Here is a 16074-nt window from a genome sequence, read left to right as displayed (position 1 = left end):
AAGCGGCCGACTTCGGCTCAGGTCATGATCTCGTGGTCCGTAGTTTCGAGCCCCAGGTCGGGCTCTGTGCTGACAGCTCAGAGCCTGGAGCCTGCTTCGGATTCTGTGTCTCCCTCTCTCTGACCCTCCCCCGTTCATGCTCTGTCTCTGTCTCAAAAATAAATAAACATTAAAAAAGTAAAAAAAAAATATTCTTTTATTTAAAGGAAATTTTGAATTTAAAGAAAATCTTCTGCTTATTGGCTCTCTGCAATTTTCATTATGGATCAGAAAATTAGAAATTTAGTAAACATTCTGGGGCACCTAGGTGGCTCAGTCGTTTGAGTGTCCGACTTCGGCTCAGGTCATGATCTCGTGATTTGTGAGTTTGAGCCCCACATTGGGCTCACTGCTGTCAGTGTAGAGCCCACCTCAGATCCTCTGTCCCTCTTTCTCTGCCCCTCCTTGCTTTGTGCTCTCTCAAAAATAAATAAAACATTAAAAAATAAATTTAATAAAAATTCTTAATTTATCCAAGTAGATGTAGTCATGATGTGAAAAGGTCAAAGAATACAAACTTTTCTGGAAATGCCTTTCGGGACTGAAGAAATCTATTACAATGACACGAAGCTGTGAATCAATGGGTATATAAGCACAGGTGAGCTTTAAGGCTCTGATACCTGATCCCTTTGCCACAGCAACAGCATATTAAGTTTAATAAAGGCTGCAACAGCATCCTTTGGGGATCAGGATAGGAATATAAAAAGAGTAAGAAAAATAGACAACTGAGGTCAAATAGCTTGGTTTTCCACTAGAAGAAAACTAACTTAAACGATAAAAATTTGTTCTAAGCTTTTAAAAAGCAAAGGCAAATAAACATACACCAAAAAAGTGAACCTGACCATAGAATTTGGGGATATTCAAAGGAACTGCACAATTAGCCTCTAGAAGAGGAAACATTTTAGTTTAGCTAACAAAATGTCAAACATTGATTTAATATGTGGGAACTTCATTTGAACAGCTTGGGAAACTATTCTAAGTTCTGGGGAGGAACTTACACTGGGTGAGAATATATACTAAAATCCAAATGTCTCACATGGTATCCATTACAATATAATGTCAAATAATGCTTAAAGGCTGATATTTTTTTCTCTGACCTGTGTTCTTTGAGCTTAAGGAAAAATAAAAGCATATTCCTAAACAAATGTTTGACCTTATAAAGGAATTTTGCTTACTAATCTACACATTAAAAAGTGTATTTGTTTTATAAGTTACTTTAATAATTCAAAGAGATACAGAATCACAAGGAGTATTTAATTAAAACAGTATTGTTTTCACATTCTCTGTTTCATGAGAGTTTAGAAGATTTTAAATTGTGTTTCAAGCCATTGTATTCTATTAGTTAAACCTAAAAACTGACAAGTATTCTGATCAAGGAGCTTCATGCTTGGAGCCTTTGGTCAGCTTGTGGTATTTGTGAGCAAGATCCACAGCCTTCCGTCCTTGCTGAAAGGGGAAAGACCACAAAATTAAATTCCAGTGATTTCCCATTTTCTTAACTCCATTGAAAAGGTAATTTACTTCTTCTTTGGTAAAATTTTTACGAATTCTTCTTTTTTCTGTAATTAATGAGAATCGTAGAATATATAAGTACTTGCTGAGAAAAGGGATCTTCTTAACTTACTCTAAGGATAAGTTCTTAACTTACTCTAAGGATATGAACTATGTAGTGAGAAAGCTTCATGCCTGCATTACTCATCATATAGAAATTCATTTCAATTTTAAAAATTGAGTGCCTACTATTAAGCTAGGTCTTATCACTGTGAATTCTTCAATAATTTTAACAATTCTATTGCAATACGTGGAACATCTTTCAATCAAGAAGCACAAGAATTTATAAACATTTGATTTTTAATTCTCTCAACATTCCTGTGAGAACAATTAACAGACAGCTTACCTATCTTACAGATACAGTCTTCCCAAAGGGCTCCAAAACTTCATAGAATAAAAAAGAATATCGACACTTGTTACTTTAATTATCAGCCTTGATAAATATTTTTTTTAAAAAGGGTCTTTTGAAACTCACTTTAAAAAACATTCACTACCTGTATGGGTGCTCAGCTTGATTAAAACTCAAAAAATAGGCTGCACAAGGGAGAAGGAAGTTTTTAACTATCTGGTTATTAGGGATACTTTCTACAACAGAAAGAATATGCAGTTGGTATCTGTGTACATAAATACCTTCTGGTGATGATTACTAGGAAATAGTTTTCTTGTAAGGTTTTTTGTTCATTGCTAACTCATGTTATCATTGTAGATAGATGTTGATAGGAGGAGTTTTCTCTACTTCCACTTAAGGCTGCTATTTACTTTAGAAGGAATTGAAACAGTGGTGCTGGGACAACTTTAGAAAATCTTGCCCTTGCAGGTCAAGACTGTGAGCCATTTGTCTACTTCTCCTAGGATAGGAGGCATGGTTCAGATCTTTTAAAACAGAAATGAAAATCTTACCAGCAGAAGGCTGAGAAATCACTGAAAATAATGTCTGATGATTACTTAATGGTATTACTTAGAATGCAAGGTCCAGGAAGATAAGAATTATTGTCTGTTTTGCTCACCGTTATATCTCCAGTGCCTAAAATAATATCTAATTATTGGTAAAAAGTGTTTCAAACTTTTAGCTCTACTAGAGCTTACTTTTAGCTCTACTAGAAAGCTGTCATCTAAGAAATAGAGGATTTCAATTTCACTTGCTTAATGATTTGAACTCATAATCAGGAGTGGACGGGTTATTATAACGTTCAGGATACTGGGGTCCAGGAATTGTTCATGTAAAGCCAATTCTCACTTTTCCAATACAGCTGCCATCTCACTGACTCCTACATCTGTGCCCAATTCCTCAAAGGTTATTGCAGCAGAGTACTGGGCAGCCTAGAAGGAGGAAGCAGCTCTACCCCACAGGGCTCCCCTTTGTGACTTCTTTAGTGACTATCTTTTTATTTTTAATGCTTGGTTACTTTTGAGAGAGAGAGAGAGAGAGAGAGAGAGAGAGAGAGAGAGAGAGAGAGAGAGACCATGAGCAGGGGAGGGGAAGAGAGACGGGGACAGAGGATCCGAAGCAGGCTCTACACTGACAGCCAGCAGGAGAGGGAGTGGGGGGAGGGGGCGTAGCTTGAATTCATGAGCCACGAGATCATGGCCCCGGAGCCTAAGTCAGATGCTCAACCAACACAGCCACTCAGGAACCCCTTTAGTGCTAGTCTTAACATTGATCAGGCTTTAGGAAAGGGTAAGGGAAAGTAGGCAAGAAGGTTCAATTCTAGGGACTCTTATTTTTCAAAATCTCTCAAGACACCAGTCTATCCTAAAAGAGAGCCAAGTCTCTTTAAATGCTTAGATGCTGCAATGGTCTCTTCTCAAAAGAATGGTTTCAAATTTGAATGCAACCTACAACCAAATGAATGCTCATAAATGTGTCTTGAAACGAAAGGGAAATCAAGGAGGAAAAATGGCAATGTACCAAACATTCTTAGCCTACTTATGAAAGAGAAGTTCAATCTAATCAGTATCTCAAGATGCCTTTCTAAATTCTAAAAAAGCAGACCAAATTATTAGCCATTTGGCGTTAGCTAAAGCAATTCTAATCTACAAAAAAGATGTATGTACTTATGAGCTGAATGTCACTTAATAGTATTTAGGATCCCTCTGTATAATCAATGTACAACCACAATTATGTGCTTTTCATGAGGCTTTACAAATGATTTTACTATGTAAAATGATTATAGGATATTTAAAAAAAATTTTTTTAACATTTACTTATTTTTGAGAGAGACAGACATAGTGTGAGCAGGGGAGGGGCAGAGAGAGAGGGAGACACAGAATCCGAAGCAGGCTCCAGGCTCCGAGCTGTCAGCACAGAGAATGATACAGGGCTCGAACCCACGAACTGCAAAATCATGACCTGAGCCGAAATCGGATGCCCAACTGACGGAGCCACCCAGGTGCCCCAATTATAGGATATTTTAAATTGTTACATATTTGTTTTTAAGTCATGTTGCTGAAAAAAATCCATTATTCATTTGATGCCAACTCCTTGTCAAAAGCAAGTTTTCCAAGTGCAACATGTTTCTATGGAAAAACAACCATTTTCTAACAGTTTCTACGGAAAATATTACTTCAAAAAGTGGGCTGCCCTAGAGGAGTACTGTAGTTAATTTTAATTTGCATGCGGAATTTTTAATTAATTTTTTAATGTTTATTTTTGAGAGAGAGACAGAGTGTGAGTGGGGGAAGGGCAGAGAGAGAGAGGGAGACAGAATCTGAAGCAGGCTCCAGGCTCTGAGCTGTCAGCACAGAGCCCGACGAGGACCTCAAACTCACAAACTGTGAGATCATGACCCGAGCCAAAGTTGGATGCTTAACCGACTGAGCCACCCAGGCACCCCTGAACGCAGAACTTTTAACATGGAAAAAGACCCAGATATAAAAAATAAATTTCAGGGGTGCCTGGCTGGTTCAGTCAGTAAGAGTGTGTAACTCTTGATCTCAGGGTTGTGAGTTCAAGCCCCATGTTGGGTAGAGAGATTATAAACAAACTTAAAAAACACCACAATATTAAAAATAAATTTGAAATTTCTTTTAAAGCTTTAGCAGTGAAAATGGCCAAATAAAAGTATATGGTAAAATGTTTCCATATGAATGTCTAAATATCTTTGCAATAAATAACAGAATAATTCAATAAATGTTACTAAATTCCAGGTTACTTTGACAAGTAAAGTACTTAACTGCTTATTCTTACTCTGCAGGTATTAATTTCATATGAAGAGAAGAAAATGGTAATGTTCACTAAGTCTCTGTAATAAACTTGGAATGGTGATAAACCTGAAATTTTAATCCTGTAGTTAAGTAAAAATTCCCATAAATTAACTCATCATTTAAGAAGCATTTTGGTTTTTTTAAGTTTAGTTTTTATTTTTACTATTATTTTTTAATATCCATTTATTTTTGAGACAGAGAGAGAGAGAGAGAGAGAGATCACGAGTGGAAGAGGAGCAGACAGAGAGGGAGACACAGGATCCAGAATCTGAAGCAGGCTCCAGGCTCTGAGCTGTCAGCACAGAGCCCGATGCAGGACTCGAGCCCACAAACCGTGAGATCATGACCTGAGCCGAAGTCAGATGCTTAACTGACTCAGGCACCCTTGTTTATTTTTAGAGAGAAAGAGAACGTGAGTGGAAGCGGGGCAGAGAGAGTGGGAGAGACAGAATCCCAAGCAGGCTCCACACTCTCAGCGCAGAACCAGATATGAGGCTCGATCCCATGAACCATGAGATCATGACCTGAGCTGAAATCAAGAGTGAGATGCTCAACCGGCTGAGCCACCCACGTACCCCAAGAAGTATTTTGATTTTTAAGCAGGGCTTTAAAGGTTTAGACTATTTGTCTCTTAAATTTTGATTGTTTGAAGTGCTGTAGTTATGAACCAAAATCTTTTGCAAAATCTCTCTGAAGCACTTATACATAGGAGAATAATTTTGTTCTTAAAATAGAAATGTGATCAGGAGGATAGGACAGGGACTTCTGGAGAAAGACAGGCTTGCATTTGAATGTAAGCTCTGCCATTTGCCAACTCATTATGCCTTAAAGTGGAAATAAAATACTACACACCTTATAATGTTATTATAAGAATCAAAGGAAATATCCATAAAATACCTAACACCTAGTAAGTGCTTAATAAATGTTAGTGTCCTCCTGCTTCTTCCCCAGCGGGCAAGCAATGAGTGAGAAAGCAACATGAGGAAGGGAAGTGGGAAGCCCCTTTTTTTCCGAACTATGACCCTCATCAGACCCAACGGTTATCATTTAAGAACCATCAATGGGACTGAGAAACCATCATTTAGCTGTCCTCTTTTTCTCAGAACTATATGAAATTTAGGTTTATTTAATAATTAAATATATTAACTTATTCCTCCAGAGGTAGTAGATTCACTACTGAGTTGTCGTCTCCTACGTGGGGTCAGCAGAATTTCTGAAAAATACAGAAAACATTTAGTGTACTTAGAGTATCAATCTGCACATCAATTCCATTAGTATGAAAGTTCCTTTTCCCCCCTTCTAATGGGAATCCTTAGATGGATTAGGAAGAATTTTTAAATGACCAGAGACTAAATCTTTTCCCTGGGTACATCTTAAAACACTGGTTGCTCTAAGATATTTTCTTTCCAACATGATTTTACCCGCTAACTTTTTAATATACTTCATGTTCTAGATTACAGTTCAAAAGGTAGAGTCATAATAACAGTTTCAAAGCTGCTGAATTAATTACTTTTGTTACAGATAAGTGATTTCCTTAGTTCACTTTTATATCTGTCTTCAGCTTCCACAATGACTTTGTGACGATCACATTGGTATGGGCAAGAGTGCAAGAGCTTGCTAAAATTTCGGCTATTCAGGGATTTTCCTACTGCTATGCAACCTAAAAGAAAACAAATTAAAGTGATGCGTAGGTATTACAAAATATCTAGTAACAAATCTATGAAAGCAAATATCTTTATGATGATAACTGAAGTAAAATCAGGAACTTAATTATAAATATGTCAAGAAGGTCAGTCATGTGCAAGATTAAAGACAATACAATACAGTGAAAAAAGTGTTGCAATAGAGGTATGAACAGTTAGGATGATATAGAAAAGGAGCATCTAGTTTGGTCAGGTTCTCAGCAGGAGTCACCATTAGGAAAAATACCCAGAGGAAGTGACTCTTATGCCCAGTCATCTCTTTTTGTCTCAGTGTTTTATTATGAAATTTTCAAACACACAAGAGTAAAGGGAAAAGTATAATGAACTTCCGCATATCCATCATTCACTTTCAATAATTATTAAGTTATGGTCAGTCATATTTTGTCTATAACCCACTTATTCTGCTCTGCCCTCCATGTATACACTAGATTATGGAGCCTGGAATTTGCATGAAACTATAATTTCATCTGTAAATACTTCATATTCATCCCTAACAGAGAAGGACTTTTTTTAAACACACAAAACCATTATCAAACCTTAAAAAATTATGTCTAATATAATCTAATATCCAGTCAGTGCTTAAATTTCCCCATCATTTCAAAACTTTCTTTTTACAATTGGTTTGTTTAAACCAGGATCCAAAGAAGGTCCATCATTACCTTCAGTTGAAATGCCTCAAGTTTATTTTAATCAATCTAGTCTCCTCTCTTCCTCCTTGTCATTTACTTGATATAGACACTAGATCATTTATACTATGGAGTTACCCAAAGGCTAGGTTTCATTGATTATATCCTAGGTGCATGCTTTAAAATGTTCCTGTGTGTCCAATAAACTAGTATTTATATCTGGATGATTGATTAGATTCAGATTCAATTGTTTTTAGTAGAATTCCTCACAGGCAGTATTGAGGACCTCTCACTGTATCATATTAAGAGGCACATAAAGTCTGACTATCTCTCTTTTTTTTTAATGTTAAGATTGATCACTAGGTTCAGGTGATGTTAGCCACATCCATCCATTATAAAGTTCCCCATCTGCCTGTCGCCTAATGGTATTAGTGGCCCACTACTAAAAGACTAGAAGTTAGCCAGGCAGGAAGTTGGCTAGGATGAGGACATTTCAAGTACCATAAACATGTGTAAAAGAACAAAAAAGTTGAAAAAGCATAGCGTGTTCAGAGAATTATAGGTACTTTGGTGTGGCTGGAGTATAAAGTATGAGAAAAATGTAGGAGGAAAGTTGAGTCTTGTGAGGGCTGCAGGGGGCCAGATGACAATGGTCTTGAAAGCCATGCTATTTCTATCTGCAAGTCAATGGGGAAGGAACTAGAGGGTATTTATTAAGCAGGGAAATGACATGATTTCATTTGTGTCATAGAAAGTTTAGCTGAAGGTAAGAGGTTCAGTTGAGGGGTTACTTCAACAGTCCAGAATATAAATGAGGAATTCTGAAACAAGACATTTACAGGGAGAATGTAGAGATTTCTGAGGTAAAAACTGGTGAATAATGAGCTACTGGGGTAAGGGAAAAGTTTAGGATAATTCTTAAGTAATTTGATAGTTGATTGAATGACAAAGTTTGGAATAAGCATAGCAACTTTCTGGCAGACTTAAAGAGAACAAATATGCAATAAAATTTAACAAGTGGAAGCAGAATAAAAGTCTACAAAAAGCACATATTAGAAAGAGAAGTTAACAGCAATATGCTCATTACAGTTGGGGGTTGGTGAGACTTAAAACTGAAAAACAAAAAAGTGTAATTGAAAGTTGCTAGAAACTTGCTGGTGTAATTGAAGCATGAAGCAAAAAGGGCCTATGTGGGAAAGAAGAAAAAATGAAATTTGACAGACTAGAAATAGGGGATATAAAGAGAAAAAATGGTTATAAATGATTTAAAGTTTGAAATCTGGGAGGCCAAAAGAATAGTGACCACACTAATAGAAATGGAGTGGCTGGAGGGAAGGCAATTTAAAAGGGAGAAAGATGCTGTGTTTTAAATACATTAACCTTGAAGTAAAAACAAGATATTGAAATATGTCTTAGGTGTAGCTAGAAAAGGAGGATGAGGCTATATATAATCCAAGGTAGAAGCCAAGTGTAGAGATAAAGATTTGAAAATTATCAGTATGATAGGTGATGCCACAAAAGCAGATGTTGAAACAGCATTGAGTAAGTGCTATAGATTATGTCTTGGGGAAATATGCAGAAATTTGGCAGGAAGAGAAAGATAAAGTAATAAAGGTGATAAAATGAAGTGTTTTTCAGACTTCTTGAGACGAGGACTAGTTCTATTAATCTGATCCCCATGCCTGCCAAAGAATAAACACTCCCTAAGTGTCTGTGAAGTGAGTGAATCATCATTAAAGAAGGGAACTAGGAAAGAACCATCTCAAACAAACTAAGATATGAAAGGGAGTTAACAGTAATAAAGTATCTCCTCTGCCCTGTGGAATACTTCCCACCAGAGGTTCCCAAACTTTCTCACGTCATGGCATCCTTGAGATCTTGGTGATTTTTTATGGCACTCCTAGGCCAAAAGAAATACCAATCTTCTGTTAAGTCCCAAACAACTTAATAAGCATTTATGTTCTAATAACTTAGTAGCCATTTGAAAAAATAATACACTTAAATTGAAAAATATTTAGATTTCATTCTTATTAACCACAATTACTCCTTTGTTTTTAAAAGATTTTATTTTTAAGTAATCTCTATAAGTATCATGGGGTTCAAACTCACAACCCTGAGATGGAGAGTCACACTGCTCTACTGACTGAGCCAGCTAAGCACCCCTAATCACAGTTACTCCTAATGCGATATATGCACTTACTAGGTACAGAACAAATTCTCCTATCTTGGAATCTGACTGACACTGCCACCCTCATTTCCTGTTCCACATTATTTTCATGTAGTGCTTGCTTTTTATCACAACGACTGGAAACTCAGGTCCACAATGACATGAAATCATCAAAAGGAATGCAGTGCAAGCTAATGGTGAAAGTGTAACGACTCTGAGCTAGTAGTTCCTGTGGTATCCAAAAGATGTTGATTATTATGTATTTCACTTATAAAATTTATTTTTTTAATGTTTATTTTTTTTTGAGAGACAGACACAGAGACAGAGAGAGAGAGAGAGAGACAGAGAGAGAGAAAGAGAGAAAGTGCTTGTGTATGCAAGTGGAGGAGAGGCAGAGAGAGAGGGAGAGAGAGAATCCCGAGCAGGCTCCTCGCTGTCAGCACAGAGCCTGACACAGGGCTCGATCCCACAAACTGTGAGCTCATGACCAGAGCTGAAATCAAGAGTCAGATGCTTAACAGACTCAACCACCCAGGCGCCACTCATTTATAAAATTTAAAGTATTTTGTCCTGCCCTTTCAAGTTCACCACAGACCTCCTGGGAGTCTGGGTGGATAGTTTGGGAACTGTGTCTTTAAACTATTGAGAGGAGAGGATTCCACGAAATGGTTATCAACAGTGTAGTGATACTAATAAGGAGAAGAATTTTTTAAAAAGTCATTGGTTTGGCAGAAAAAAGGCTTCAGATAATCTTTAACACTAAAGTTTAGTAGAATGGCAATAAAAGAAGCCAGATTGCAAGGAACTAAGAAGGAAATTAATACATTGAAAGAGAAAGAAGAAAGAGCAAGTATCTGGTAATGATGAAAGAAAGAGCAGATGAATATTTGAAGGGACAGTAAGTCACATAAAGTATTTAAATTTTTCCTTTTTAAGTTTTAATTTAATTTAATTTTATTTTAAGTAATCTCTACACCCAACGTGGGGCTCAAATCCATGATCCCAAGATCAAGAGTCACATGCTCCTCCAACTGAGCCAGCCAGGCACCTCTAGATTTTTCTCTTTAAGACAAGAAGAAATGAACATAGTTTAAGTGGGGACAAAAGAAGTTAATGGATAGAAAGGTAATGAAGAGAAAGATTTCACAAGTATTAAAATGGGGAAGAAAAAACAGATGGCATTCAGATTATAGTTAGGTATAGCTAGTTTTAGAGTAATAGAGACAAACTCTACATCCAAGACTAAAGAATAGTGATATTTTGAGCCTAACATGAGCCTCAATTTTGTCCACGTAACAGAGTGTGACACTAAAACAAAGAGGAAATACCAGGGTATGAAGGAGGAAAAGGGATGGATTAAGCGTCCCTTGGATGGATGGAACATTTACAGGGCCCCTGCAGAACAAATAACTAATGGGGCAACTACGTGGATAGAACTAGAGGGTGTTATGCTAAGTGAAATTAGTCAGAGAAAGACAAATATCATATGACTTCACTCATATGAGGACTTTAAGACACAAAACAGGTGAACATAAGGGAGGGGAAGCAAAAATAACATATAAACTGGGAGGGGAGGGTGTCTGGGTGGCTCAGTTGGTTGAGTGTCCTACTTCAGCCCAGGTCATGATCTCATGCTCTTGAGTTCGAGCCCCGCGTCTGGCTCTATGCTGACAGCTCAGAGCCTGGAGCCTGCTTGGATTCTCTGTCTCCCTCTCTCTCTGCCCCTCACCTGCTTGCGCTCTGTCTCTCTCTCTCAAAAATAAATAAACATGAAAAAATTAAAAATAAAATAAAATAAAAACAGGAGGGGGACAAAAACATAAGAGATTTTTAAATATGGAGAATAAACAGAGGGTTGCTGAAGGGGTTGTGGGAGGGGGGATGGGCTAAATGGGTAAGGGGCAGTAAGGAATCTACTCCTGAAATCATTGTTGCACCATATGCTAACTAACTTGGATGTAAATAAAAATAAATTATTAATAAAAAATAACTAATGGGGCATATAATACTAGAAACATTTATATACTAACTACAGACGTAAAAATAGATATTGTTTAACACTTAATGCCTAATGTGTACAGCATTATCCAGAATATACACCCACTGATGCTCTCTGAAAATATACAAAACGTTTACCTTACTCAGAAAAGTTAAACTCATAGATGGTATTAATTGTGACAAAAACAGAATAATAAAGTAATTTAAAAAATGTTAGCTATGGTGATTCAGATAATGAATACTGGAAGCACCGGCTAATGCAGATAAGAGGTATTAATTTGAATGTTTTATGATATTCCAGATTGTTACTTCTCTAATGGAAATGAAGTGTTGTTTTTTTTTTTTTTTTTTAATTTTTTTTTTCAACATTTATTTATTTTTGGGACAGAGAGAGACAGAGCATGAACGGGGGAGGGGCAGAGAGAGAGGGAGACACAGAATCGGAAACAGGCTCCAGGCTCCGAGCCATCAGCCCAGAGCCTGACGCGGGGCTCGAACTCACGGACCGCGAGATCGTGACCTGGCTGAAGTCGGACGCTTAACCGACTGCGCCACCCAGGCGCCCCTGAAGTGTTTTTTTTTAATGTTTATTTATTTAAAAAAAAATTTTTTTTTTTTTAACGTTTATTTTTGAGACAGAGAGAGACAGAGCATGAACGGGGGAGGGTCAGAGAGAGAGGGAGACACAGAATCTGAAACAGGCTCCAGGCTCTGAGCGGTCAGCACAGAGCCCGACGCAGGGCTCGAACTCACGGACCATGAGATCATGACCTGAGCCGAAGTCGGCTGCTCAACCGACTGAGCCACCCAGGCGCCCCAATGTTTATTTATTTTTAAGAGAGAAAGTGAGAGTGTGTGTGTGTGCAGGCAACAGAAAGGAGACAGGATCTGAAGCAGGCTCCACACTGACAGCAGAGAGCCTGATGTGGGGCTCAAACTCATGAACCACGAGATCATGACCTGAGCTGAAGTCAGATGCTTAACCAACTGAGCCACCCAGGTGATCCTAAAGGCAATGAAGTTTAAATCACACAGGCAGAATTATTATAAAGTCTAGTTAACTAATATCATATAAAGTTTTAATTACAAAATAACTGTATAAAAAATATTTACCTGAGCATCTATACTTTAACATTTTAGAATGACTGTCAGTTGCTAGAAAAGTGATGACTTCTTTATTTATTATATCTGAACATAATGTAAATGGATCTGGAAAAAAATTGCAATATTTAAGATTCTTTTGATTAATGAAAAGGACCTGACATTTACATGATATATTAATTCTCAAGATTTTCATAAACTTTAGTACAGTACTACATATTCAGTCATCTTGTTGGATAAACAGAAAGGTTCTGGATGTCAATAACAGGTGATTAAAGTATTTACACCAGAAAGGAGTCAAAAGTGTGGCTTATATGTTAGAGGGCAAATATACCAATTACATTTTTAGCTGTATTAGTCACCTAAATATGTTTTCTTAAAAAATCAAAGAAGAAATATTTTTAATCATACCTGTTACTGGTAACTCCTGCTTTCTATTTTTGACAACAGGCATTGGAGGTTTAAAAACATGGTCACTAAAAGAAAACAGACACCAGAAATTAAAAGTAAACATACTGCTCAGTGTCTGCACAAATGTTTCTGTAAGCAGTGGTGTGATTCTGGGTGTTTGGCAGGCAGGAGATGGAACCAGGATCTACCAAAGTCTATCAAATTCTGCCAAAGTAGCGTTTGTAATGGTTATAGCCTCCTTTCTAAAAGTGGAGTTAAATAAGATTCCAAAAGGCAATAATACTGATGCCAACAGAAACACAGGGAAAAAGTTATAAAAGAGAAAAACATAGGGTGCCTGTCTGGCTCAGTTGGAAGAACATGCGACTCTTGATCTTGGGGTCACGGGTTCGAGCCCCATGTTGGGTGGAGAGATTACTTAAATAAACAAGCAAACAAATGTAAAAAAAAAAAAAAAAAAAGGAGGGAACAAAAGCAATGGGACAGAAAGCAAGAGAGCTGGCCCAAGGGCATATTTCAATGCTTTCCAATTCCACATCCCTGAGAAATCAGGTTAAAATTAACATCAAGAATGGTTTTATAGGGGCGCCTGGGTGGCGCAGTCGGTTAAGCATCCGACTTCAGCCAGGTCACGATCTCGCGGTCCGTGAGTTCGAGCCCCGCGTCAGGCTCTGGGCTGATGGCTCGGAGCCTGGAGCCTGTTTCCGATTCTGTGTCTCCCTCTCTCTCTGCCCCTCCCCCGTTCATGCTCTGTCTCTCTCTGTCCCAAAAATAAATAAACGTTGAAAAAAAAAATTAAAAAAAAAAAAAAAAAAAAAAAAAAAAAAAGAATGGTTTTATAAAGGAAAAAAAGGAGTGGTGATGATGTAATCCATCTCCCTAATATTCCGTTTACATTGCAACCTTCCCAGAATATAGCAGCAATACTCTTCAGTTTCCCTACTAGCACAGTATCCATCAGAGGAGAGAACACAAGTAAATTTTTAAGAAAAGCTACATCTCAGGTCCAGCCCCACAGGCTATCTGAGGGAGCAAGGTCATGAACTGGAGGTGAGGTGAAAGGAACAAATGAAAAGGTAATCCTGAGCCATATTTTCATCACACACTACTCCTTTTTATCAAATTAAATTTACAAACTGGTTTTTGCTACATTGCTGATGGATTATTAATGCATGTGTTGTTACTTCAGGTATAGGGTTTCAGGTTAAGTTCTCTGAGTATCCTTTCTAAAACGCAAATCTGATGTCACACAATTTAAAATTGTCAATGGCTCCCTACGCCCTATGAGTGAAAACCAAAAATCCTGACTGTGACATGCAAGGCCCTAGATGAACTGGCCCATACCTCCCCATCCAAACTCCATTCCCAACATTTCCATTTAGGCTCCTCCCAAGACCATTTTTTATCATTTCTATATCCCAGGGCTTAATAACATAGTACTACAAAAAAAAATACTTGAATAAATAAAGTTAGAAACAATTATTAAACTATACCTTGATTGAGAAACAGAATTCTTTTTTTCAAAATTTGTTCTTTCATGTAAGTTTTGACTATAGCTTGAATCGGCTTTATATAAAGTTTTATTTTGTCCACTCTCCCTATAACAAGCATCAACTGGATTTGTACTCTTTAACAGGGTCTTCATTTGGTGATCATTTGTACACGCTGTAGTTAGAATTCCATGGGATTTACAACTCGGAAGCTTTCTAGACTGGCTTTTATCCTTATCTTCTGCTTCAGGGCCTCTGCCAATACTATCTCCATGGAGGTGTTTCAATGTATTTTGAATATTTATGTTCATAGATGAAACATTATCCTTGTATTTTTCTCTTTGTATTTTTTCCTATAATGTAAAAATGACAAGTAAATAATTTCAAGATAACCCATTTGTTTTATAATCCAATTTATACTTTCTTTAAATAATATAGGAAAAGTTCATGATTGTCAACAGAATATACATAATAAAAGGGACAGTTTACATTAACAGGAAAGGGGAATTTATTTAGTAAATGAACTGGGGACAACTGGGTAGCCATCTGGGGAAAAATAAATTGGATCCATACCTCACAATTTACACAAAAACAAAGTCAAAATGAGGGGAGCCTGGTGGCTCAGTAGGGTAAGCATTCAACTTTTGATTTTGGCTCAGGTTATGATCTCACAGTTTGTGAGTTTGAGCCCCATATCAGACTCTGTGCTGACAGTGTGAAGCCTGCTTGGGATTCTCTCTCTCCCTCTCTCTCTGTCCTTACCCCATTCATGCTCTCTCTCTCTCAAAATAAATAAACTTAAAAAAAGTCAAAATGAGCTAAATATTGATATATAAAAAACTGAACTTGTGTGTATATATATGTATATACACACACATATGTGTGTGTGTGCATGTGTGTTTTTTTTTAATGTTTATTTTTGAACTAGAGACGGCGTGAGTGGGGAAGAGACAGAGAGAGACAGAAGATCCGAAGTGGGCTCTGCACTGACAGTAGAGAGCCCAATGTGGGAATCAAATTCATGAACCACAAGGTCATGACCTGAGCTGAAGTCAGACACTTAACTGACTCAGCCACCCAGGTGCCCCAGAAATTGTATATATTTTAAAAGAAGACATAATATTTTAACATTCCTGAGGGGAAGAAGGCCTTTCTAAATATCACACAGAATCAATAAATCATGAAGAAAAAAAACTAATATAGTTAACCCCATGAAAAATTTTTTTCAAAGCTCTACTATAGACCAAGAATAATATGGGTGGCTGGGGCAGTTGTGGGGAGGGCGGACTCAGAAGAAAAAAAGGTCAGAAGCAAACCAAATGATTATCAAAACATCTAGAAAGAATATGTATAAGTCATGTCTTGGGGTATGATTTTTCTATCAACATTTATGAAAAGCTACTATAATGAAATATGAAGAAGATCAACAATAGTATAGAAAAATAGGAAAAGGAGATGAACAGTTAATGGGAAAGGAAACATAAATAGCTCCTAAACTTATGAAAAAATGCCCCATCCCACATGCAATAAGAGAAATGCACAATAAAGCTACACTGAGACAGCATTCATCTAGGACACTGGCAAAAATTGAAAGGGTATACACTCTCATAACTTACAGGTGAGAGCATAAATTGCACAACTTCTATGGAGAAACAATTTGACAGGATTGTTCATAATAAAACTTGCACATCTTTACAAAAAAATCCTATAGATAGGGGAACCTTGGTGGTTCAGTTTGTTAAGCGTCTGACTCTTAATTTTGGATCAGGTCATGAGCTCACAGT

At 37.2% G+C, this 16074-nt stretch overlaps 1 protein-coding gene across 3 annotated transcripts in view; it reads right to left on the bottom strand.

Annotated features, from left to right (window-relative positions):
- Nucleotides 1-1232: 1232 nt before the first annotated feature.
- TERB1 (telomere repeat binding bouquet formation protein 1) overlaps nt 1233-16074 on the bottom strand; it is a 46582-nt gene continuing 31740 nt past the window's right edge. The window contains exons 12-17 of one of the 3 annotated variants that reach the window (XM_086689253.1): nt 14294-14643; nt 12801-12865; nt 12402-12497; nt 6305-6454; nt 5942-6007; nt 1233-1598 (exon numbers count right to left, since the gene is read on the bottom strand). In XM_086689253.1, coding sequence (XP_086545379.1) covers nt 1411-1598; nt 5942-6007; nt 6305-6454; nt 12402-12497; nt 12801-12865; nt 14294-14643 — 915 coding nt within the window. In that variant the 3' untranslated portion in view covers nt 1233-1410. Of the gene's footprint in view, nt 1599-5867; nt 6008-6304; nt 6455-12401; nt 12498-12800; nt 12866-14293; nt 14644-16074 lie in introns of those variants that run through there. The other 2 variants (XM_086689251.1, XM_086689252.1) reach the window with 2 other exon arrangements.

The sequence above is a fragment of the Puma concolor genome, chromosome E2 (genome assembly GCF_028749965.1).
Source record: "Puma concolor isolate L17-30 chromosome E2, mPumCon1.1.hap2, whole genome shotgun sequence".
Lineage (NCBI taxonomy): Eukaryota > Metazoa > Chordata > Mammalia > Carnivora > Felidae > Puma > Puma concolor.
This window is presented reverse-complemented; position numbering and strand designations above follow the sequence as displayed.